The sequence below is a fragment of the Alexandromys fortis genome, unplaced genomic scaffold (assembly GCF_014885135.2).
Source record: "Alexandromys fortis isolate MF-2015 unplaced genomic scaffold, M_Fortis_MF-2015_v1.1 scaffold_47, whole genome shotgun sequence".
In the NCBI taxonomy this organism is placed as follows: domain Eukaryota; kingdom Metazoa; phylum Chordata; class Mammalia; order Rodentia; family Cricetidae; genus Alexandromys; species Alexandromys fortis.
Window position 1 is genome coordinate 5872919 of NW_026067957.1, and position 25400 is coordinate 5898318.

Below are 25400 nucleotides of genomic sequence, written 5' to 3' on the forward strand. Positions count from 1 at the left end.
AGTGTGTTACTACTAAGAAGCTGACAAATTCAGCTGAATCTAATCTAATCTAACTGGCCACAGTTCTTACAGGTGAGCAAGGGCAGTCTTGGAACACAGCTCTCAAAAAAGTCAAGAGTGATCAGTAAGTGATCTTACTCACCTCATGTGCACAAGCAGAAATGGGAGGAAAATCAGAAGCCAATGCTTTATTCTTTCTAAAGAAAAGGAAATTGAATGATAAAAGATGACCCAAAAAAGTTATCTTACCTGCTTTCGTTCTCTTTTCCCAGCTGATGGTAACCAGAAACTAAAGAGAGAATAACAGGAAAGAAAACAATGAAAGAAGTGATAGGAAAAGTATGAGGGAAGAAGGTAAAAGGTGGGATACTCAAGTGAAGACAAAGAAGGAACTGGGCGGGAAGCAGCTGAAGAAGGACACCAGCTAGGTGTGAACGAGTCTCCTGAAGTGACTCTTCAGTGGAGAAGGCGGACAAGGGACAGTAACTAAGACAACAGCCTTATCTCAGCTGGGCAGTGAGAAAAAGACGTTAGATATGTACAGGACTGCCCTTGGGCACTGACCATAATGATTAAGGAATAAATTATACAAGTTCTTTACCATATACAAATATGGGGCACTTATTTTTACATGGGTAGTTGTATATGATATGTGTGCATGTGTGTATGTGTGAAGGCAGGAGTGTAAGTTCACAAGAGCACTTATGTGTGTGAAGGTCAGAGGTTAATGGCTGATGTCTTCCTGGCTTACTCTCCACTTCATTTATTGAGGCAAGGTCTCTCATTGAACCTAGAGTTCCCTGGGATCTACTTCTCAAGTGCCGATATTACAAGCAGACCTACCACATCTGTCTGCTTCTTCATGTGGGTGTTGGGGATCCCAACTCTGGTCCTTATGCTTGATCCCTGAGCCATCTCTCCAGCCCCAACATGTATGTATTTACTCAGCAGATATTCAAATTTTTGCCAAGGAAGACCCGCAGGAAGGCAAAGCACACAGCACAGCCAACCGTTTAGGAGACGAAGCAAGGCAAATGATTCCTGTGTAGCTACAGTCATGTTTCCGACTGCATTCACCATAGTAACAGGGACAGAAATAGTTCTCCTTAAAGAGGTCTGAAGGAGAACAGAAGCAATCAGACATTTGGAATGACCATTAAAAAAATTAGGAGAGAAAAATGCATTTAAATATTGTATCTAGTGGTGGACTCATAGTACCTAGAAATATAACAGGCAACAAAGTAAAAAAAAATATTCTAGAAAGGAGGAAGAAATAACTGTCATCTTAAAAAATTTTTAATTATTGTGTGTGCCACAGCACACTTGGGAGGGTCAGAGGACAACTCTGTGGAGTTGGTTCTTCCCTTCCACCTTAGCGTAGGTCTGGGGATTAAACAACAACAGGTGGCAAGCACTTTTAGCCACAAGCCATCTTGCTGGCCTGACTTCATCCATCTTAACTGTGAGGAAATATCAATCTTTAAGATCCCCTCTTTTGGTTCTGAAGCCTAATAGAAAGATTGCTTTATAAAAAGCCTTCTCTACCGCTTTCTCCAAGGACCAGGCTAGGACAGCCAGTAGGCACTTACTCTTTCTGGCCAGGGTCACTGATGATATGGCTTATCCTCTCGGTTCCTAGACTGCTTAGGCTGGTCTCCTAAAAGGATAAGAACAAGAGTGTCGTCAAACCACAGAAGCAAATATATACATTTTAAGTTGTCGCCAAGCTTAATTTTTTTCTAACTATGCCAGCCAATAAGGTTGTGTCAATCTTAAAATCCAACAGCAACTATTTTTTTAATGTGAGTCCATCTTAGAAGAATCATCTATTATCTAGCTAGTTTCTGCTGACTCAAAACAACTTAAAAAGCCATTATAAATACTGTTTGTTGGACTTGGGATTCTTTCCTATTTTAAATTTAGTTTTGTATAAGCGTGTGTGCCGGTACACATGTGGGCAGGCATAAGCGTGTGCATGAATGGCTGAGGTGCTATTCTTCGGGCATTGTCTACATTGTTTTGAGACAGTCTCTTGTGGCCTGAGCTTACCAAGAAGACTAAGCTGTCTGATCAGTGAGCCTCAGAGACCTTCCTGCCTCCTCCTCCCCAGTACTGGGATTACAAGCATGCCACCGCACCTGAGGTTTTTTCCCACATGGTTCTGGGAAACAAACTCAAGTCCTCTGCAAGCACTTCGTCAGCTTGAGCTTTCTCTCCAGCTGTTTATTTTTTAATTAACACATAAGTGAAATATAAATATAATACCAAGTAATGTTTTAGCATGTGTATGTGCTGTTTATTGTTTAGATGTGTATGCAATTTTAATATAGTAATACTTCCTGGAGTACTAGTATAATAATTATAACAATGGAACAATAATATTTCCTAGAGTACTAGAGTATAAAGAAGCAGAAAAACCTTTTTGGAAGATTCAACACCATTTATTTATTTATCTATGAGGCACGGTTTCACTGTGTGGCTAATGCTGGTCTCCAACTCCTGCTCCAGCTTCCCGAGTGTTGAGATTGGAGTATGTGTCACCACACTCAGCAACAGGACCAGTTTTTAGCAGAAGAGCACACTAAGTTCCATGAACTATTTGAATGGGGCTCAACAAGCACCAAGAGCAAACACTGACTGAGCCCTCACTGAGTATCTGCTGAATGCATGTCTACGTGTTAAAGAACTTGTGCTACAAACAAAAGAAGCAGCCTGGCTAGATACACACGGTTCAGTGGTAGAGGGCTTGCCTAGCATGCACGAGGCTATGACACCACAAAGCACCACAAAGATTATCACTGTGTTCCGTCCCATGAACATTATTTTAAAGTAAAAGCAGAAGGCTGTATAAACTGATTCTTAAATCCAGGGCTCTCAGGACTGCAGTGTGAAAGCATACCAGGAACACCACAGCAAACCAGACATCTCCACTGGAGGGTGGCAGAAGGCACTCACCCTTCCCTAAGGAGCACATACAATGATATCTGTCATAGCAACCTGCACAGAAACAAGAGTCACACACAAGGGAAGTGCTAAGGCGAGAGGACACAAGTCACAGGCATGAGTGTCGGTGCTACTCCAACACATCTGTATCCTGGCATTTGTACTCGACTATGTGTATGCGTTAGCCTGAAGAATAGGAAACACACCTGAACAGAACCACCAGCTTTAGAAAAATTACTCTGAGGTCAGATTCTAACATGGGTGGCGCTAAGGGGAAGGTCACACATTACATCCTTCGTATTTCTCACCTCTCTGGCTATGCCTCCAGATCAGACACAGAATGTAGAGAGGCCAAGGGGAGAGATGGGTGAATAATGAGCTATTGTTATAGCAGAAAAATTATTAACTTAAAATGCCGTAATATTTAGATTTATAGTTTATTACTGTGTAAATTACAAGCAGTACTTTGTGTAATTAGCAGCTCGCTGGCAAGGAGCTGCGAATGAAACTCATTATTTATGATCATTGTTTGGAGGAGAAGAGAGGGACTGGAGAGGGGCATGGAGAACAGAGCAATGACCTCTGCAAGAAATGACTGCTCTCCCTTTAAGGTGATGAGGACCAATTTTAAAAGTACATCTCACGCTATTTGCTTGAGATCATTAGCTCTTGTCCAATAAACCCTAGGTTCCTCTCAAGCACACTGAAGAGAGCCTTCAGGATGAACTAACGCACATCCACGGAAGCAGAAAGCGCTTCCTTTGTTGAGCGTAAAGAAAGGCAGCAGATGGTGGGGAGACCTTTACTTTACCTATCAATGGGAGGGGAAAGTAAAACCTCACTGTCTACTCTCAAGCTTCTGCCTTCCTTAACCCCATCTACACAGAAGCTCCCTGTCAAGAGTGAGCTCCCCAATCCTACAAGGGTATTGGTCCATGGTCTATACATGGAGTAAGCCAAAAGGAACATAGCGGGATTCTTCCAGTGATCAAATGTCCCTCTAGTTAGAGACTGGAATTGGAATTTAAAGGTAAGAAATAAGAATCTGGCTGGAGAGATAGCTCAGTAGGTAAAGGCACTTGCTACCAAGTCTGATGACCTGAGTTCAATCCCCAGGACCCATATGACTGAAGGAGAGAAGTGATTCCGGCAAAATGTCTTCCCAGGTAAACACACACAAAGTCATTAACCTCACCTTTTGGACCACCCCATGCCAAAAACTTCAGAAAATAGCTCTCTGGGTAGAATACAATACAAAGTAGTAGCCAGCCGATTGTGACCGACAACCACACACATGGCTTGACAAACATTGTAGCAGGCATTCTAAATGTTTGTCCAACTCTTCCTTATTACCATCTTCCCTGCCTGGCTAGGGAACCTTTGCCTTAGCCTATTTCTCAATCTCTGGAATAAAATTTGAATCAAGAGCTAGGTGCATGCCTATAATACTAGAATTCAAGAAGTTAGACAGAACACTTTCAAGTTGAAGGCCAATCTGGGACACAAAGCAAGTACCAGGACAGTCTGGACTTCATATGGAGACCCTGTCTCCAAAAGGTTAAAAAATAAAAATAAATTTAGTTCAAAAAGAATAAAGTTACCATAGGTTCAAGTCTCTATTCTGCTACTTGGATGCAAAAAAATGCCACACATTTCTTACTTCTTTGAACCTAAGCTTTTTTTGTGGGCTGAAGCAACAGTTAGGAAGATTAATGGCCCTGGCAAGCACAGAACTGAAGAAAAGCAGATGTCCCGGGCGCCAGGGAAGAGCTCTTAGACTACTGTGAAGCAGGCTTAGTGCTATTTGATATGTAAGGGAGTAGATGTACTCATTTGGTTCTGTTTGTTGTTGTTTAGCTTTCTCCTTTTAAATCAATTCCAGAATGAAAAGTCAAATTAGGAGAAAAATACATTCCTGAATTCAGGAGTTATAAAGAAGCCAAAAGAGATTTTTAAAACTTATACAATAATATAGGGTTAATCACAAGTGCAGACGAGAGAGATCAAATCAGCGGTCTATATGCAACAGAGGCGGCAGCAAGTGCTTGGTCAGAACTTTTACGAGGATAAAGTGTTTATCTTTCATGTTTGTATCCATTCAAATCCCACATAAACATTCATTCACCCTTCTTAACTCCCAGAACATTTCAGTTGGTTTCATTAACCCCAGAGAGTCCTGTGATGCCTTCAGTGTCAGTAGGGCACGCAAATCCTATGGGGACTACCACCTTCCCACAGCACTGGAGAAACCATGAGATCTGTCACCTTCCCTGCCAGCCTTCTCCGCCCCTTCCTGAGGCACCGAGCTGCAGCTCCCGGCAACCGATTCAGACGAGCATGGTATCCTGTGGAAAGAAAAGGGCCTCAGTTGTTGAACGTACAAGATCCATAAGCACAGATATTCTAACACACTGGAGCTCTTACCTCAGCATCTTCACAAGGCTTACTGTGCCCATATCTTTGTCCTGAGCAGTATGATCACAGGTGTACCACTGAGAGCAACAAACATCAACAAATACCAGATAACTGGCTAAATGGTTGATTGCTACTTCCTGAGAGTCCTACATTTACAGAGCTAAATAAATTATAAAACAGTCTTGTTCACTGTCACACATCTTAGGCAATGGCCCAGACATTCCAAAAAGTGAAATGATTTGGTCACCACATGGAGTTAACTAAAGAGAAGTGTCACCACACTTCTGTCTCCTGTTATGGGCCCTTACCACCTAATTCTGCTCCTTTAGAACTTAAATGAAGCAAAGGAACAGACACACATTTGTGTCAAAGTACACAATAATAGGATCATTAAAACAAATACATTTAAAGAAGTATTTTAAAGCCATCCACTTAAAAATGCCATAATTTCTTGCATGTGAATGCTCCTTGTAAGAACTGATCTTTCAAACTTCCAACAAGCATTCCGGAAGTATTGTGTCAGCTTTAGAGCAGGATATGCTGCGACCTGACTGATGCCAGGCTTCCTAAATGTGTCCCCAGAGTCTACATGGTTTCACTTAGTGGGAGAACCCTGAGCTTTGAGACTCACCCTTGAATCCTCTAGAATCCTGAGCCAACTCTTCAATTCAGAGAGCAATGCACTGTCAGAGGCATGCAAGTGATGGCGCAGGGCATGCTGAGTCTTCACAAAGAGAACCATAAAGTCATGACCTTGACTTTCATCTCTCCAAACTCACCTCTTTGAGCTGGCCGGGAAGGTAAAAGGAATGTGGGATCTGAGAATTTATCCAGTCCAGCGTCCATTCTTTCTACTTCAGTGCAGTGATCTGGAGCCCACTTGGGCAGAAGGTTATGGACAGTGAATCCGGGAACACATTCTCCTTCATAAAACCAATCACTTTGCTCATCATCCCCTAAAGGAAACAGATCATGCCCTGAGCTGTCATGTTAAAATCCAAACACCAGGAGGGTCTCTTATGATACTGTCAAATAAACCAAAGCACAAAAGAACCTGTCCAGTCCCTCTTGGTACACATTAAGATAAAAACTAAGGCTTCAACCTACTTCCACATGAATGCTGGACTGTTTTTCACCACTTAAATAGTAAAACCTAAGATCTAGCCTTCCAGCCCTTCAGAATCCATGTGGAAAACTCAAAAGTATGTTTTCTCTCCAGAAAACCCCAAGCTCTAACTTACAGCGAGGCAACTCACACCCAAAAGTCAGGGTGAAGCTAGCAAATGAACAGAATTTGAACTCAGAACCTGACAAAGGCCAAGTGTTTTCCATAAAAAACAAACTGCCTTCCTTACCATTATCCATCATTTAGATAAACAGAGTTCAAAGCAATGTTTCTCAATTCAAAAATCGCTGGAGAATTTTTATATATTTATATTTTATCATAATAGATCAGTAAAGAATTTATGCCTGAAGGAAAAGGAGAGGGGAAAAATGTATAGCTCAATTTTAAAAAATTATGCCCACACTTTGTTTTGGTTGCTATCTCTTTGATAGGACAGAAAATCTACCAGGAAAAACTAACCAGAGAAACAAGCAATAAAGCTCTCTAAGACTTTTCAAAAGGGCCACATTGCTCATTAATGGTAAGGTCCCAACTAACCCATATATCAAACCTCTTGGTTTGAACTTCCAATTACCTACCATAACAACAGCTCAATTTCTACTAGAGTGTACTCCGGCCAACAAGACAGGAATAAAGAGGCATCTTCATGTCTGCTACCTCATCCCCTTTCCAAACCACAAGAACAAAGTAAACTATTACAACAGCATCTAAGGTTCATGAGGCCTTCAACCTCCAACATATATATGTGTGTGTGTGTATACACACACACACACACAAACACACCAGGTTCCACATGCCAAACACATGAAGCCACTAACACAAAAAATACAACTCTTAAAATTAATTAATTAAAAAATTAATGTGGAAATCCCAAGGTGGGCAATGGACCCTACATTCTGCAAATAATAGCTATTACTACCAAGTACCAAAGGAGATGCTCTTTGGTACATACTGGTGTCTCACTGCAAACAGTTGACTTGGAAACAGGGGTTCTCAAACTCCAGCAAGCATCAGAAGCACCAGAGGGGCTTGTCAAAACCAGGATGTTGGGGAAGTGAGGAGATGACAAAAGATGGGAAAGAAGATCCATGTCAGGTGACATCCAGACCACTGGGCCCTATCTACCAAAGTTTTTGATCTGAACCAAATACTAGTAAGTTCCCTCGTGAAGCTGAGCAGGTCTGGGGAGCATAATCTGAGAACAATGTGCCTCACCAGGCAGAGACAGAGGTGGACTCAGGACAGGCACTGGTAAACATGACCAGCTTCTACACACTATGACATGCTCACTCCATTCCCATCAAGAAGCATTTCTCAAGACATGACTGCAACAGATAAACGCATTAGATTATGTTTTCTGACAATGAATTAATGCAGAATGGGAATTCACTCATGATCCAATAGTAAGTTTTTTAAAAAAGGACTTGTAGCTGGGCATGGTGCCACACTCCTTTAATCCCAGCACTCAGAAGGCAGAAGCAGGAATATCTCTTGTGAGTTTGAGGACAGCCTGGTTTACATAGTTAGTTCCAAGACAGCCAGGACTATGCAGAGAGATCAAGTCTCAAAACCAAGAAGATAGATAGAAATATGGATGGATGGATGGATGGATGGATGGATGGATGGATGGATGGATGGAATGAATGGGAGAGGGAAGAGAGAGGGAGGGAGGGAGGGAGGGAGGGAGGGAGGGAGGGAGGGAGGCAAGGAGGGAGTGGGGGACTGGCTGAGGTAGAAGAGGTTTTGTGAGACTGTCAGATAAAATCCTGCCATCTTGCTTCTCTCTGCCACCCTCTCCTAGAGGCAGCCTTGGCTGTTTGATCCCAATAAACCTTTTTGTCTATGCAGAGTAGTCTAGTTTGGGGGCTTCACTGTACCCTCTCTTACACTTACCTAGGTTTATCAACTTAATTGGGGCTCTTGTATTCCAGGTAATGTATAAGGGGGCATGGTTAGAAATAATTCCTGGGGCCAAGAAGATGGCTCAGTTTTAGGATGACTTACCGTGATTAGTACCTAGGTCTGGTTCCAAGCACCTACATGGCAGCTCACAACCACCCACCAGTCTAGTTCCAGGGGGTCTTAGGAGTTTTCTGACGCCTTCAGGATCATGAGCCCTCACGTTGCACATACCCACACTCATCCACACAAGTATACACGTAATTTAAATTAAAAAATAATAAGTCTTTAAAAACACTTCTAAACTTTTACCAAGATTACCTTGCCGTCCTTCATCATTGGTGAAGAGCCCGGTGTCGCTGCTGCTGCATACACTGCTAGTTTCACTAGGAAAAAAAATACAAGAGAACTCAGCTATTCCAGTCAAAAACCATTTTCAAATGGAAACATCCCAATCGTCTCTCTAACTTCACTTCAGCCCATTCGTCAATCTGGTATGTAAATTTCACATAGAAGACACAGGTGAAGTTTACTCATCTCCCCTCCAAAGGTAAGAGAAGAATGCTAAAACTCTTGCATATTAAACTAGTTTCAATACATTTAGAGTTACTGTTATAAAAGGTCATAGGAAGCAGCAACCAATAGCTTATTCTCCTTTTCTTTCTTCTTCTGGTATGACCTATGAGGTGTGGAGGTGAGTGCAGAAGCCCTCAAATGGTTTCTACAGTTTAAAGTGGTTGGGAAAAGAACTCCAAAAATGAGTATATTCTGACATTTAGAAATTACACAGAATTCAAATTTCAATGTACATAAATAAAGTTTTATTGGAATGCACCCATGCTCATTCATTTATGTATCATCTGGGGCTTACCGACTGAAAAGGTAAGCAGATGCACCAGAGAATGGAGAGCCTACAGAGTCTTCAGATACTGCCTGTGTGGCTCATTAAAGAAAAAGCATGTGGATCCCTGTATTATAAGTTCTACCCTACGGTGAGTATGTTCCCATTGTTTTAATGTCAAAAAAATTAAGAGGTGTTTTATCGTAAGGTCTATCAAGATTCTATTAATTCAAGTCACCAGCAACACTACAACATACAATGCTTCTATGATTATTTTTACATGGAATCTATTTTATCCTTATATTCTAAATTAAAAGGGCAGGCTCTAAAAAATCTGTTGATCAAAAAATATGATAAACATTTTCTCCTACTGTGTCAATAGCATTTTAAGAGAATATTCTTGAAAGAACTTGGACTGAACTTATCTAAGAGTTTCCCATATGGAGTTTGTAATGACAATGATGTCATAAAAACATCATCAGGACTCTAAAACTATGACCAAGGGAGGTATGTATATTCTTGATTTAAAATATTATGTCTATAGAACAGTTATTCCATAAAACTATCATTATTCTACCAATGTGGAAATCAGTGTATTATCTGACGGCATTTTCTAATTCTGTATATGTTAAAAAAGAAAACAAAACATTGTTAGCTGGGTGGTGGCAGCAGTATGGCTCTTTAATCCCAGCACTCGGGGAGCAGAAGCAGGCAGATTTCAGTGAGTTTGAGGCCAGCCGGGCTACACAGAGAAACCCTGTCTTGAAAAACCAAATAGAAAAGAAAGAAATTATTTCCTAAAGACTTATTTTATTTATCATGTGTACAATGTTCTGCCTGCCTGCATATATGACTGCAAACCAGAAGAGGGCACCAGATCTTATTACAGATGGTTGTGAGCAACCATATGGTTGCTGGGAAATGAACTTGGGTCCTTTAGAAGAACAAGACAGTGCTCTTAACTACTCAGCTATCTCTCCAGGACTCAAAAAGAAAACTGTTAGTACAATTTGCTAAGAAGGAAAAAAAAGTGGGTGCTAGAAAGGCAAATATGTCCCTTCTGAACTAGGGCCAAAGGGGTCCAGTCCTACAACCCTTCTCACTCATTTCTTGCTCAGAGATTGTTTTTTTTTTTAAATTAGATTTATTTTATTTTCTGTAAATGAATGTTCTGCCTGCATGTATGTGCCTGAAACCCTCAGAGATTAGCAGAGCGTGTCAGATTCTCTGGAACCGCAGTTATGGATGGTTGTTAAGTCACCCTGTGGGCGCTGGGAACCAAACTCTGGTCCTCTTGCAAGACAAAGTGTTCTTAACTGCTGAGCCATCTCTCCATCTCTGAGATTATGACTCCTAACAAATCAAGACTGTAAGATTTCTGAATAATTTAATCAACTATAAAATGTTAAATTAACACTCATTGGAAACTAACTCATAAGAGGCTAGAGATGTAGCTGAATGGGGAGAAACCTTGTCCAGCATACATAAAACCCTGGGTTCAATCCCCAGCCCTGCACAGACCAGGTGAAGGAATGTACATGTACAATCTCAGCACTTGGAAGAGCAGGGAGGAGGACCAGAAATTCAAAGTCATCCTCTTAGCTGAGTTCAAGACACCCTATCTGAAACAAACAAACAAACAAAAAACAGTAAGAAACAAGGGGTGAGGGAGGGAAGGCACCGGTAGGCAGACAGACCAACAGGTAGGCAGGCTGCCCAGCTGAAAGCTTTTGTTTTGTTTTTGAGACAAGATCTCTCTACACAGCCCTGTCCTGAACTCGCTCTATAGACCAGGCTGTCAAAGAGATCCTCCTGCCTCTGCCTCCCTAGTCCTGGGTTAAAGACGTTCACCACCACGCCTGATTATGGTTGATACCTTTCAGTAAAAACAATTTTCTTTTAGCACCTTTGTAGACAAGCTCAAGAATGCAAGATGTCAGTGTCCTGCATATTCTTCCCCACTGCCAAGCCCTCAAATGTTTTTTCTAACTTTGTCAGGAGCCTTCTAACTAGACAAGGAAAAAAAACTGTTTCTCTTTTCTGCTGAGAGAAACTGATCACACCTCTGTAGCATCCATCTCACCTGTGGTCCTCTGAAGCTCAATAGAAAGACAGAATCTAGCCTCTGAATCTTCAGATTAAAAGGAAAATTAGCCTACAAAGAGCAGATAATGCAATGCCAACCAATTAAAGAGACAGCAGCTCAAGCAGCCTCTGTGCCTCCTGGTTTTTGCTCAGGAATTGTCCTGTCCTCCCCTCTCTCATGGGCTTATGAGATCCAAACCTACCAATGTACACACAAACTCTTCCTAGACTCGCTCTAAAATAATGGAGAGAACTACATTACTTTGCACAAAAACCCCTCAATCCAATCCTAAAGTAGGAAAACAAAAACGTTTCTAACTAACAGGAAAGTAAAAGACTCTCTCCCCATTAGCCCAGTTATATGTTTACCAGACACTGCTGGTGCCTGCACCAAGCCTAGCAAGAATCATCTCAATGGCAATTAAATGATGCCCTTGATAAATCCTCAGGGTCAAAATAACAGGAGAGGAATATAAAGAACTAAGAGAGTGCTTTCCAAAGACAAATATCTTTCAATTAGTAAGGGATAGTATAGGTCTACAGTTTAGCCTTACAACACTAGGAAAGAGCATCCCCTTTAACAGCTGGAAAATGTCAAAAAGAGTCACGGGGGGAGGGGGGGAAGAGGTGTAAAAGGAAATTTAGTGGAGTCTAAGAACAACCTGGAGAAGGTGAGTTCTGTGGTTCACTTATTTATTTGTGTATGTGTGTGCATACACTTATATGGTGGTCAAGAGGACATCTTCTGGGAGTTGCTTCTTGTCTTCCACCATGTGGGACCCAGAGATTGAACTCAGGTTGTCAACCTTGGTAGCAAGCACCCCTACCCACTGAACCATCTAGCTGGCCCTATGGGTTGTCTCCTTTCACTCTGTGTGATCCAGGGATAGAACTCAGATCATAGGCTTAGCAGCAAGCACCTTCACACATTGAACTGTCTAACTGACCCCATACTTCTCTACAATGCTTTCCACTTAAAAAATATTTCCATATTTCACTGAGCAGCATGATCACCATTTTAAATGAGACACAAAATTAGAGCCTGGAGTTTGGACCACCAGCTGTATTATCTAATTACTACAGCATTATTGGAAAAGCAACTGAAGCACAACCAAACGAAATAACACAAGTGTAAAGAAAGCCAGCGTGGCCAGCACCTCCCACCTATTAGAATGAAAAGACGGTGGTGGGCGCACACACATCACTTACAAGGAGCACTTTGCTTTATCACACATCATCCAGCACACACACCCAAGCCTCCCACCAGAACTTCTTTGTAATTAGAGGCTCTCTCAGTGGAGCAGATGATTAGGCACATATTCACACCCACATAAGCATGGATCAGAGGAATGAGCCCCATAAACTGCACCCACACCTCATCTACTATAACCATCTCGGTCCATCACTTAGCAGTCCACCATTATATCCTCAGAAGTGACTCAATGGCTTCTGTCTCTAAAGTGTTCTCTCCAAATTCCGAAAATGAATTGTATGTACTTTTACAAGACTAAAGGTTATAATTTCAAGTGAGTCTAAGGTCTCAGTTTTAAAACTATGGTATCTTTATTTTATAGGAAAAACCAATTGTTTGGTTTTTTTTTTTCATTTTCTCAATTTGAAATTCATGCTTATTAGAGAAGGCTGAGCCAATGAAGTGAAAACCCAATTTCAGTAGAGAAACATCTTCAGCAGTCATTCTCAACTAGAGGCAATTTAGCATCCCTCTCAGGGTCATTTAGCAACGCCTCCAATTTTCTCCCTCCTATACTGGGGACAGAAGCCTGGGCCTCACCACTCAATGTACATACACCACGGCAGCCCTTGGAAGCATTTTTCATAATAATGGCATTTGAGTGACGAGAGAGAAGTACACTGGTGCTTGCTGACCAGACAGCCTAACTGAACACCAGTGTCAGTGACAGACCAAAGGCTAAGGAGGGCAATGATAAAGGAAGATACCAAGTCCTCCTCTGGGCTCCACATCCAGCTGTGCATATCTGAGTGCACACATTCACACAATACACCACACACACACACACACATACACACACACACTTGAACTATAAAGTTATCATGCAGGTTTGTTGTCCCCATTTATTAGCCAAGAAGCTTAAGACATTATCTCTTACATATAATTTTTATATATTTAAAACTAAACAGAAATTTATGGCTCTTATGATTATTACAATAAGAAAAGCTTTTAGGTTAATTTTTCAAATTTTGTAATAATGTATTTAACAAAAACTTTAAAAATATTTTAGAATCCAGGAGAAGAAAGTAAAGTGTCACTTCTACACGCACTGACCCAAGACACCCCTACTCTTCCCCTCTATTTCCTGCCATGCTTCTGGGTAGAGGTGGAGACTATGCAACTGAAGGTCATCATGAGCCTGAATCCATCTAGATGGTACCACAAATGCAGCCAGCAACCTAGCCAGTTCACGTGAAAGGGACTAGGACAATTGTGTAGTTTGCTGGGTACACTAGGCTGGCGGCTGAGCTCAGAGAAGCCCACCCATCCTTTAAAACACTGTCTACCTATTTGTAGCATTAACAGCAATTCACCTTTAGTTGGGTAAGTGTTCATTTTTAAGGGACCTACATTTCTGAAACTTTCTTTTTAAACAAATCTTACTTTTTACATGTATGAGTGTTTTGCCTGTATGTATGTCTGTGTATTATGCATATGCTGGTGTATGTAGAGGCCAGTAGTGGGTGTCAGATGTTCCTGGTATTGGAGTTACAGGTGGTTGTGAGCTAGCATGTTGGTGCTGGGAATCAAACCCGGGTCCTCTCAAAGAGCAGCAGTGTTTTTAACCAATGAGCCCTCTCTCCAGCCCCTATTTCTGAAGCTTTTTGTTGCCTTTCCGCATAAAATTTATCTTTTCTATATGTAAGAAGAAAATAAAGCTTTTCTCCTCTAAATTTTGCCAGCAAATGCAGCCCCTCACATTTATCACTGGGGATGAATGCAATGGTATTTTCATCCCTTTTAGGGTTTGTCTTCATACCTGGTCCAACCAGACTGCCAATGCAGAACTTAAAACATACTGCCAGAACATGTATGGGGAGAGAATTGTTTTCTTTAGTTATCAATTTTAAACTCAGGTTTAATTTTTTTTTTCCATTCAGTAATTTTTTCCCCCATCAGTTGTATCTCTTAAGCCCTTCTTTGCCAATGTCTTGGTTCTTCACTGGGAGAATACATGCACTGACTGGGCTCTGATTTCTTACCCTCCAGACCTGATGTCCTCTCTCACTATCTGCATTCTGAGAAGACTCGGAAGTTTTCCATATCATCAATTCTGTTCTTCACTTTGTAATTACAATTATACCTTAAATTTCCTTGTACGTTTTTCTCCCCAATACTGGTTGTCTGAATACTCACCTTCCAATTCTGTTTCCTATTTCAAAATGATTCTATTTGTATCCTGGCAAATACTTCCTAAAATATTCTTCTAACTGTCACTGTAGTCTTCAAAGGTTTGTTCCTCCCCTGAACTTTGAGAACAATGTTCCCCTTTCCATCATTCTACAGAATGTGTTCAAAAGCCTCTTTTTCTTTTAGTAAACATGTCCCAAATTATTTGTAATATTTCTCCTTTAAATAAATGAAACTGGACAGAATTTAATTCAATCCCTCTGACCTCATGTTCTAGCATGCTTTTAGTCATAAATCACTGTATAAAATTCCACATTTCTTTATGATATCTTTATAACTGTATACTACATACAGAGCTCCTAATCACCCCTCCCACAGGCTTGTCCTCCCATGCTGGGCCCCTGCCCTTTCCTCTTCCCAAATGGCTGCCCCACAGCTTTCAGGTCCTTTTGTTCGTTTCTTTGTTTTGTTTTGTTTGTTTGTTGAAACAGGGTTTCTCTGTAGCTTTGGAGCCTGTCCTGAAACTAGCTCCTGTAGACCAGGCTGGCCTCGAACTCACAGAGATGTGCCTGCCTCCCAAGTGCTGGGATTAAAGGCGTGTACCACCGCCGCCCAGCTCAAGTCCTTTTTTAAAATGTCTGGATTACATATAAGAGAGAATACATGTGATACTTGTTTTTCTGAGCCTAGCTGACTTCATTCAGCATGATCTCTGGTACCAACCATTTTCCTGCAATGATATGATTTCATTATTCTTAATAGCTAAATAATATTCCATTGTGTCTGCAAACAGTATTTTCTCTACAGCTAGGCTGAGTCTGTACCGTGACTACTGTGAAAAGTATCACAACAAACATGGGCATAAAGAATCTCTGTCCTGGGCTGGCATGAATTCCTTCAGGTAGATAAGCAGGAATAGCATAGCTGGATCATTAATTTTCTTAGAAGCCTCCATACTGATTTCCATTGTGCCTGCATTAATTTACATTCCAAGACAGTGTAAGTGTCCCCCAACCCCATCCTCGCCAGCATTTGCTATTGTTTGACTTCTTGCTGACAGCCATTCTGACTGAGGTAAAAACTGAGTGAATGTCGATGTAGTTTTGATTTGCAATTGCCTGATGGCTAAGGATAATGAACATTTTTTCACATATTTATTGAGAATTTGTACTTCTTTTGAGAACTGTCTGCTCAAACAATATGCCCATTTACTGCCTGGATTATTTGTTTTGGTGTTTACTTTTCTGAGTTCTCTGTAGGCTCTGGGTATTAATGGGAAGAACAGTTTGCAGATTTCCTCCCATCCTGGAGGCTCTCTTTATTCTGATAATTACTGCTTTTGCTGTGCAGCAGATTTTTAATTCCATGCAATCTTATTTGTCAAGTTGGGGATTGTTTCCAGTTATTCAAAGGTTACTATCTGTCCAAAAAAATATACATATATGCCCTCAGGCCCATTCTCCTTTGCCAGACCCACCCCTCATCAAGAGGCACAAGAAGGCCTTGACATAATTCCCAGGGTTACTGGGTTTTCAACTCACACAGGTCTAGACTGACACTGGATCACCTCCCTACCCTCACTACCTGACTCTCACCCCAACCCACACCAGCAATTTGTAACAAACTGAGGCATAGGAAACACGACAGTCTAGAATGCACTACAAAGAGGAACTTTCTCCTTTTCTGGCCATGCAATACTAAACTGTATGCTTGAAGGCTCAACTTCCCCTGACTGCCTCCTACACACAAACACCAAACACACTAAGAGAACCAGACTTCCCTATCCACAGAAAACTGAGAGATGTAGGTTGGAAGTGAAGGAGGAAGTTAACACACCACCTGAGACGTTCTGGCCATATTTGCATTTCTAAACCCAGGGTTGCCTGGGGAGAATGCACACAAGGTCTTGCATTTTCAGGGCAGACAGCCTGCAGCAGAGGAAACCTGGCTGATTGGTTAGCTCTCATCCTGGTTTCAGGTAATGTGAGTGTGTAAAACGTTCATTTTTTCCTGTTGTTTTCAGCTTCTATTACATTTGCTTGATGACTGATGGGGGGGGGGGGGCGGTATGAGTGTCACAGTGCATGTATGGATGTCAGAGGACAACTTGTGGGGAACTGGTTCTTTCACCACATGAATCCGGGAAATCCAAATCACGTTCTCAGGCTTGACGGCAAGCAGCTTCACACACCGAGGCTTCTCACTAGTGCAGATGTCTGATTTTTCCTAAGTATTACAGTAGATAGTTGAAGTTGCTTATTAGATGCCTTTTAAAATACAAATTCACAGTATTCCTAACAGCAGGCAGACTAAGAAGCACAGGCTCTCCAGGGGTCCTTAAAGAAGTGCTCCAGCTTATTTCTCTCAGCTCTGGGATAATACCCATGCTGGAATCCCTAATTGTTGCAGTAACCTAGAACTCAGGACTCAGTGAAATGATCCACTTCATTTTCATTTTCTGCTCTCTAATATTATATATTTACTGTTTAGATCTGTACTTTCCAGCAAAGCTCTTTTTGGAAGGGAGGCTCTAAGAGACAGACCTTCAAATACAGTCATATCACATGAGCCTCCCTGAGTGTCTTGGGACTGTTTCTGAGGATGCACTATCAGAACAGACTAAGTCTATATAGCAGTCTCTGCTAGTCTTCCAGTACCTTTCAGTGAACGCTGTCAATAGCTGCAAAGGTAAGTATTTACTTGGTCGGCATCTCTGTTTACAGAAAAGAAAAAGAGAACTTCCAACACTACATATTTTCTTTCCACTGCCCCAGTAACCCCTGATTAATGACCCCCAGTTGCAAAGGAGACTACTTACCTTAACCATGAAATAATGAATGCTATTGATCCAACAAGCTACTGCTATAGAATGTTATTGATCACCCAATCTTTGGTTAAAATGGTCCTCATTTAGCAATTTCACTGTCACAAACACCTGGAGCAAAGCACACTCATAATTAAAGAGTTTGGGGCAGTTCAAGGGAGAGGTGATGGACAGAGATCTCAGCTTCCTCCCATCTATTCTCGCTTCTGAGCTATTGTTTGTGTCAGAAAGGATATTGATTTTCTATAAAAATAAGAAAACAAGAGGCACCAAGGGGCTGCAGAAGGTCAGCTTGGGCTGGGGAAGGAGGGGACAGGCCTAGCACTCCATCTCTGTCACTTGCCTTCCAAGAAAAGGGACTATTTTCTTTCTGTGAGACTGGCCTCTAATCCATCACCTGAGGAAGGCTCTTGATGAGACCGATCTGCTCATAAGAGAACTAAACTGTATGTAAGAGCTACATATATACTGCACTGCTGGAGAGCAGAGAACACCAGCTAAGCTCATCACTTAGGGACAAGTGATACTCGGAAAATCTGAACGAAGTAATGATATTTGAAGGAACTAATTTTACAAGATTTGTAAAATCTCAGAGTATTTACTCCCATAAATACACAGAAGACATTACAGTAATAACTTGATCTTTACAAAGCATGAATAAAGTTATTATGTAACACCCATTTCTAAACCCGCACAAGTCTTAGCTGGAACACAACTGAAGAACAGAACAGAGAAAGAAAAGCAGAAAGAAACAGCAGCAAGGCTTTAAACTATTAGCAATTTTTAATTGCTAGCAATAAGCAAATTTAAGTAAACTAGAAATAAAGCCAATTAACATACACGTTACCAAATCCAAAGCACTCAACACATTGTTTCTTAAAACACTACCCACAGACTAGGCTAAGGTTAATAATCAACTTCTTATCTCAGTAATTTTACAAGGTGGATCAAGGTTAGTAAGTTTACAGGGCTGATGGTGAGAACCCTCAACATGACTGACAGGAAGTAAAGTTCAACACTTTGATCTCTATGTGACTGAAACATGGCACAGCCAGGCAGCTTCATTAAATAGCAGCCACAGGGATTCATGAAAGGACTTCTTTTAAAGCAGAAGGTAGGATAATTTTGACATAATCAACTTGCCAACAGGGAGTTAATACACAAATCATAACTATTTTCTATTTGCAGTCTAATGTTAGCCCTGCTTATAAAACGGGTCTTGGGTGAGGCTCAGTTTCAGAGTACCTGCCCACCATGTACAAAGCTCTGAGTTCAACCCCCAACACTAAAGTGAAACAAATTAGAAGCCACAAGCCTGCAAGATTGCAAGATGCAAGTCATCCTGAGGTAAAGACCCTATCTTAAATAATATAGTAATAATGAGTTAAAATAAGTAATAATGAAGAGCAGCTTGAAAATTGAAAATTTTTATTCTACTTCAATGATGAGGAAAGTTTGGACATATTCTGATGCCAGAAATAAGAAGCACCCGTCTCTCGACAGAATGTGTTTAGGGGAAAAATACAAGGGCATTTCTATTTGTAACAACAGATAAATGGAGACAAGTCAAGAAGTGATTTAACATTCCTTTAAAAATTTGATTCTCTTTATTCATTTTTAAAAACAGAGTATCGTATAGCCCAGGCTGGTCTCAAACTCATTAAGTAGCTGAGACTGGTCTTGAACTCCTGGTCTTCTTGTCTCTACTTCTTAAATACTGGGACTAAAGAATGCGCCACCATGCCTTATAATTCAATTACACATTTCAAAGACTTTTTCCTCAGTGTGTGTCCATTACTATTGCCATAAACCCACCACCTAGTTTCCCTGTATTTTAAAAGAAATTTGGAAATATAAATGGATAAATGAAGGTGGAATTATTTAGTTTGGCCGGAATCAGGGAGAGAAATCTCCTAGGGTTTCCATATCCTCCTGTAACAGCGTCACCATGCTAACTTAACAGTGAGGTAAGTTGTCCAGACTGTGAGATATCTTCCTGTAAAGCAAGCACCTCTTCTGGTCACTACTAGGATTTCAGCCTCTCCCTGCTCCAGCACGGGACTCCTGGGAAAAGTTTAAACTTTTGGGTCCATTGTTTCAATAATCTTAACAGTGGGCAGTGAGAGCACAAGGGAGCCTTTTAAGGTGTGTATGTAAGTGTGTGTGTCCAGAAAAGCGTATTGGATCTCCTTAGAGCTGGAATTACAGGTACGTAACCCAGGGTGGGTGCTAAGAACTGATCTCAAGGCTTTTTGACGAGTACTCTTAACTGTTGAGCCCTTTATCTAGCCTCCAAGAGGGTCTCCTTTTAGAATCTCCCCTCCAGCCACTGTTCACACAGGATCAATGTCACACTGCCACTCCACCCACTATTTCTTCAGTGATAACAACTTTGGCATCCCTATCTCTGCAAGGGTCTGAGGTCCTGGCCAGGGGGGAAAGCCCACGGAGGAGTCAGGTCTCTTCAGTGTGAAAAGAAGAATTTCATGAGAACTTCTGTTGACTTCAGTTTCTCCTGGTTCTCGGATTAGAACCTAGAGCCTGACAGCCTGGGACAGGAAGCTAGAAGACAGACGCATCACTGCTGGACCACAGTCCCAGGCCCTGTGCTGGGAGCTGTGCTTAGAGAAGACAGCTGACAGTCTCTAGCACACACAGTATCTTCAAGTTTAACAAGAAATTCCGGGGAAGAAAAAGACACAAGCAACAATCTAAAGGGCCATCTTAAGTCTGCATTCCCAGTTCTAAGAGTCTAAGATGTCAATGCCTGATCTTACAGTACCTTGAATGCAGAAACAGGTTTCAGAATCATAAAAGGCTACATGTTGGCTAAGCAATTCTTGTTTGATTAAAAACAGTATGAGTATGAGGGAAGAATACCTTTATAATCCAAAAACTACATATAAATTAGATACAGGACTCAGAATCAAACTTAGAAGAAAATTACAAGAGTCAAATTGTAAGCCTACAGAAGAAAATTACAAGAGTCAAATTGTAAGCCTACCTCAAAACAGCTGAACACACTGGCAAAATAGAGTTAGTAAGAAAAAGTTTCAAAGTTAAATTCAAAGACATTCAGAAAAGGAGAAAGCACACAGACCTCCACGGCTTGTGTTGTTACCAACACAGCCTTGCCTTGGTGGACCTAAGCTTTATGCCTTTGAGGGTGGGAATTTCAGAAGAACAAGGTCATAAGAAAGGTTATTTGTGCTACACTGAAAAACATAACAGGAAGCCAAACCTGGTGAAATATGAGCTTGGAAATCAGTTTGACTCTGTCTGAGCACTAGGTGACCCTGGTAAATTACTCAAACTCTAAACCTAGTTTTCTCTTCTAAAAATACAAATAATGAGGTTCTACCATCATAGGAATAAATAAACCTATTCAGCAGACACGCAGTACAGTGCCTACCATACAGAGTATTTAACAAACCTGCAGTGCTCACCACACCTAACGGCCACCCTGACAGATCCGAGTGGACACAGGAAGAAGGGTAGCAACATGGCAGAGCTGCTAAACATCCTGCAGTGTGTCACAAAGAACTGCCCCAGACACCAAAGGCACCCTCACGGAGAGGTCACATTTTAACTCTAGTAATAATATTCAGGTATCAGGCTGCCAAGTATCCATGTTTGCAGGGTGATCTGACATGGAGAGAAGTGAGTTACCAAAACTACACTGACATTTTAAACATGCAACCACCAGAGTACTTTATCATGTGATACAAGATTAAAAGGACTCACGGTGTTATTTTCAAACCACACTATATATGCACACAACTTAAATGTCTGCCATCAGGAAACACTCAAGGACTGATCAAGATAGCTCAGTGAGTAGGTTAAAGCACCTGTTGCCAAGGCTGATGACCTGAGTTTGATTACACACAGATACATACACAAACTCAGTCACTCACCCACTCAGAGGCAGGCAGGTAGGTAGGCGCTAAAGAAGCCATGAGATGGCTCAGTGGGTAAAGTGCTCACTGAGTAAGCATGAGGACTTGAACGTGGATCCCTAACATCCACATAAAAGCCAGGAGCGGCAGTGCATGTCTATAATCTTACTGTGAGAGCTGAGACAGGTGGATTCCCAGGGCTTGCTGACCACCCAGTCAAGCCACTTGGTGAGCTCTGGCTTAGTGACAATTTCCACAAACAAGGTGAAAAGTAAGAGGAAAACATAACCATTCACTTTAGGCCTCCACAGGCACATGCATACACGTACACAAACATACACACACAAACTAAGAAATGCATGCAATACAGTCAAACTAGCCGAAAACAGAATTATAGCCCCAAAGTATAGAAAGTCATGATTCTCATTCTCTCTCTCTATCTCTTTTGAGATAGGGATTCTCTTAACAGTCCTGAAACTTACTTTGTAGGCCTGGAATTCACAGAGATCCATCTGCCTTTGCCTCCTAAGTGCTGGGATTAACGGTGTGGGCTGATTCTTAAAGAGCAAACCTAGGTTGCATCTGTTTACAAACTGCCTAGAACTGGCACCCCGTGCTTTCTCTGTCATAGCTGTCAACACCAGCTCTCGCTGATACTTTGATTCTAAATAGCAGCAGCTTTGTATGAACTGAGCGATATAAAAAACAGCAAATTATTTTTTAAGACAAATTCCTGGTTTAAAATACATGTTTGAAATTATTTTTAGGCTTAAACTGTTACACACAGCCTTTTTGACATAGAGAAACAGATTTGCGAATGGCACTTTGCAAAGCAGCTGACTCCAGGCAGCCAGCCTACAAGGGCAACACTAGCAGGCCTGCTTAGAAGAGAGTGGGACTCATTGCAGGCCTGGGACTGCACTCCAGGGAGACCTTTGCTTTAGGAGGGGCGCTCTCACCATTCTGACATGTTCTCGTCAGAGCCCTGCTTCGCTTCCTCTGCTTCACACTCCATCCTCTCTTTCCTTCCTGTTCTGCTTAGGAAAGTCCTGTTTTCTGCGGCCTCACACAGCCCATGCCCTGATGAGGTCCAGGGAGTGTTCTCCTTCCAGCGGGACAAACGCTGCTTCTTGGCAGACTTGAACCTGCAGCCTCTCTCGTAGCTCCAATCTGACACCTTCAGCTTCTGCTGAAGGCTGGCGGCCACCTCTGACGTCACTCTCTTCACCTTCCGCCGGCGCCTGAGTGGTCGGCAAGGTGCGTTTTCGGTAAAGGAGTCAGATTCATGCCAAGAGTGTGGCTTACTTCTAATGATGGCACTGAGAGCTGGGTGCCGTTTGCTCGCCACTGTGTCATCAGAGTCACTAAAATTGGTGAGCGGAGCCACTTCTCGGCAGTCCTTTGTGGCTTCATCCAGACTTGACTCCGAGGCTTCACTGAAGCAGCAGGCATGCTCTGCCAGGTGAGAAAAGTCAGACCTGCGTTTCCGGCCTCTGCGCTTCCGAAGCTGCCGTCTCTGCTGCCTGGGGCTCAGGGCCATCTCCTCCCACAGCTCACCAAGCTTACTCTGCTCAGATGTCTGCTCCAAGGCTGAAGCTAAGTCATGTACCAGCTCATCCATGAGGCCACATCTGCCAGAAAGAAGAAGAAGAAGAAAAGCTTGAAGAGCCTGGTGTTTCCAGTAATTTTATAAAGCACATAATGGCACTGTGGCTCCCTGCCAGGCTATGGGAAACAGACTCCTTTCATCCACTGCAATCACCACTGTTTCCAACATCCATGCGCCCGAAAGCCACACACATAAGGCGTCTGGCCCTCGTTTCGTTACATACCTGAAACCGACATATTCAATGGCTCACCAGATGATAATTGGGACTTAACAAAAACAAACAAAGCTGCTTCTTTCCTCCAATTAAATGTGTGCCTTGATCGCCTGAACACGAGAAAGTGTCTCACCAGAGAGGGGCAGCTCATCACATGACTTCAACACTATGGTAAGGAGAACTAAAGGAGCACTGGACAGAATCCGGTCACAATGGAAGGCCAGGCAGTGGTCTGGGATACCCGCAAAAGACGTTTGCGGGAAGGAGGAGACAAAGATCTGAGTGGCGGCTATCAGGAAGGCTTTGCAGGGTTCATAAAGAATCTGTGGTTACCCAAGTAGGTACTAAGAAAGAGGGAAAAAAGAAAGCCTACGTCTGGTACTACCATGGTACCAACCGCCACCTGGAAGTTACCAGATACAGAACACCATAGAATACGGCACTGATTTTTTATTATGATTATTATTTTAGCATAGTACTTAAGACTACTCATGTCGGTCACCCCAAATGTGCCTTAGAGCCAACCACACTAAAGCAGGACAGGAATGAAACTGAAACAGGTATGCAGGGTGATGTCTCTAAGACTTCTGGCCAGCAGAAGCAACACTTTCAAGGCATGAGTGGTAGAGGCAATTTTCAAATTTTCATTTTCAAAAGGAACGTCTAATACCATCTGTACAACACCTACATTTTGTATACTAAAACAGCTCTTTCTCCCCAGCTCTTGTTAAGCCCAGAATACATCTCGGCCATAATCAGAGTTTAAAGCTGAGCTCAGACCATATATCCCTTCATGCAATTTACATTTTGCAAAGGACTTTCTAAAAACGGTTCCCACGGGGTCCCTATGTCAACAAATTCAGAAGCAGGGGAAGTTTCCCGGTTTATGGGTCACGTCTGCAAGAGCAATGGGGCCATCTAGCTCCAGAAAAACTATCACTCAAACACACTTCCTCAAGTGTCAAAAGCCTTGCACATAAAAAGACCATTTCCGGTCAGCAATCGGTAGTAGCTTAAAACGCTAGGAATGGGATTTGGAAAACAAGTGTCCCTAAACCCAAAGTAGAGAAACACGAGGGAACAGCAGCAAATCTAAGTCTCTAACAAAGAACTACGGCTTTGAAACTCAGGCAGAACTGCACAAACTTTAACGTGGAACAAGTGTACTAAACGACGTGTCCTCAGATGCTGGCGCAGAAGTCTTGCGTCTCACGCGGGGGACAGAGAAAGCGAGCCCTGGCACACCCACACCTCCAGGCTTACTTTCAGGAGCCTATCCTGACACCCTGGTCTGAGTCACTCGGGACGCTGGTGGGCCACAAGCAGCCAAGACTAGCTTAGTCTCCCATGAGTGACGGGAGGAGGGGGAGGCAAGAGGCAACTTCTCATTTAGGCTCATCCGAGACAGGGGATCGGCTGTCTAGGGCAGAAACTGTCTCAAATCTGGTCCTAGTGACTGGGTTCCCACAGCGAAGGGGTGGAGGGGAGGGGGTGTCACGGTACCGCCACCGAAGTGAGAAAAGCCGTGTTTCGAAGGGCTCTCCACTATGCCCAGCACGTCCCCAAGGGCCAGGGAGACCCCTGCTCGGGATACCAAGCCTGAGCTCTCGCTGTCGCCCACCAAAGACCCAGCGAGAGCGGAGGGGACTGTCGCCGCGGAGGCCGCCCGACCCTCAGCGCCCAGGATGAGGAGCCGCGTCTAGGGTAGCAAGGCCCCGCCACCCTCGGTCACTCGCCGCAGCCCCGCAGTGCCCTGGGCCACCCCGCTGCAACCCGGAGCCCGCCAGGCGCGGCCCTGCCTCACGGACATCTTTCCCCTCACCGGCTGCCGCAGCCGCTCGCACCCGGCGCCTCCTTCGGGGCTGAAGCTTCTAGTCCGGGTTTCCCTCTCTGACCTCATTTCCGGTCTGAGCCGGAGAGGTGGGGCTGCAACGGTAAGGGAGGGGCGAGCTCTAAGAGAGGACACACGCCCTCTCTGCACTTCCGCCCTGCGGATTGCCCACTTCCGCTCTGCGGTGGGCCGGCCACCGGGAAACTAGGAAGTGGGGTAGGAGGGAGAGGAGGACGGAGACCACACTTCTCTCTTAGGTAGGTTGCTGACGTTAAGGAGAAGTAGGTCACCTGCCTTCGCATTGTTACTCAAGACGTATAAAAGTGTGCGTGACT

The 25400-nt window shown here is 42.8% G+C and overlaps 1 protein-coding gene across 10 annotated transcripts in view; it reads right to left on the minus strand.

Annotated features, from left to right (window-relative positions):
- Positions 1 to 25140, minus strand: part of Gpatch2l (G-patch domain containing 2 like) — a 55287-nt gene extending 30147 nt beyond the window's left edge. For 3 of the 10 annotated variants that reach the window (XR_007593621.1, XM_050152426.1, XM_050152422.1), the window contains exons 1-7: positions 25043 to 25066; positions 22371 to 23042; positions 8705 to 8769; positions 6138 to 6314; positions 5209 to 5288; positions 1590 to 1657; positions 143 to 197 (exon numbers count right to left, since the gene is read on the minus strand). Coding sequence is in view for 5 of the 10 variants with exons in the window: in XM_050152426.1 (XP_050008383.1) it covers positions 143 to 197; positions 1590 to 1657; positions 5209 to 5288; positions 6138 to 6314; positions 8705 to 8769; positions 22371 to 23032 (1107 nt within the window). In the remaining 5 variants the exon portion in view is untranslated. Of the gene's footprint in view, positions 1 to 142; positions 198 to 249; positions 290 to 1589; positions 1658 to 5171; positions 5289 to 6137; positions 6315 to 8704; positions 8770 to 22370; positions 23043 to 25042 lie in introns of all 10 variants that reach the window. The other 7 variants (XR_007593624.1, XR_007593622.1, XR_007593623.1 and 4 more) reach the window with 6 other exon arrangements.
- Between the last annotated feature and the right edge of the window lie 260 nt (positions 25141 to 25400).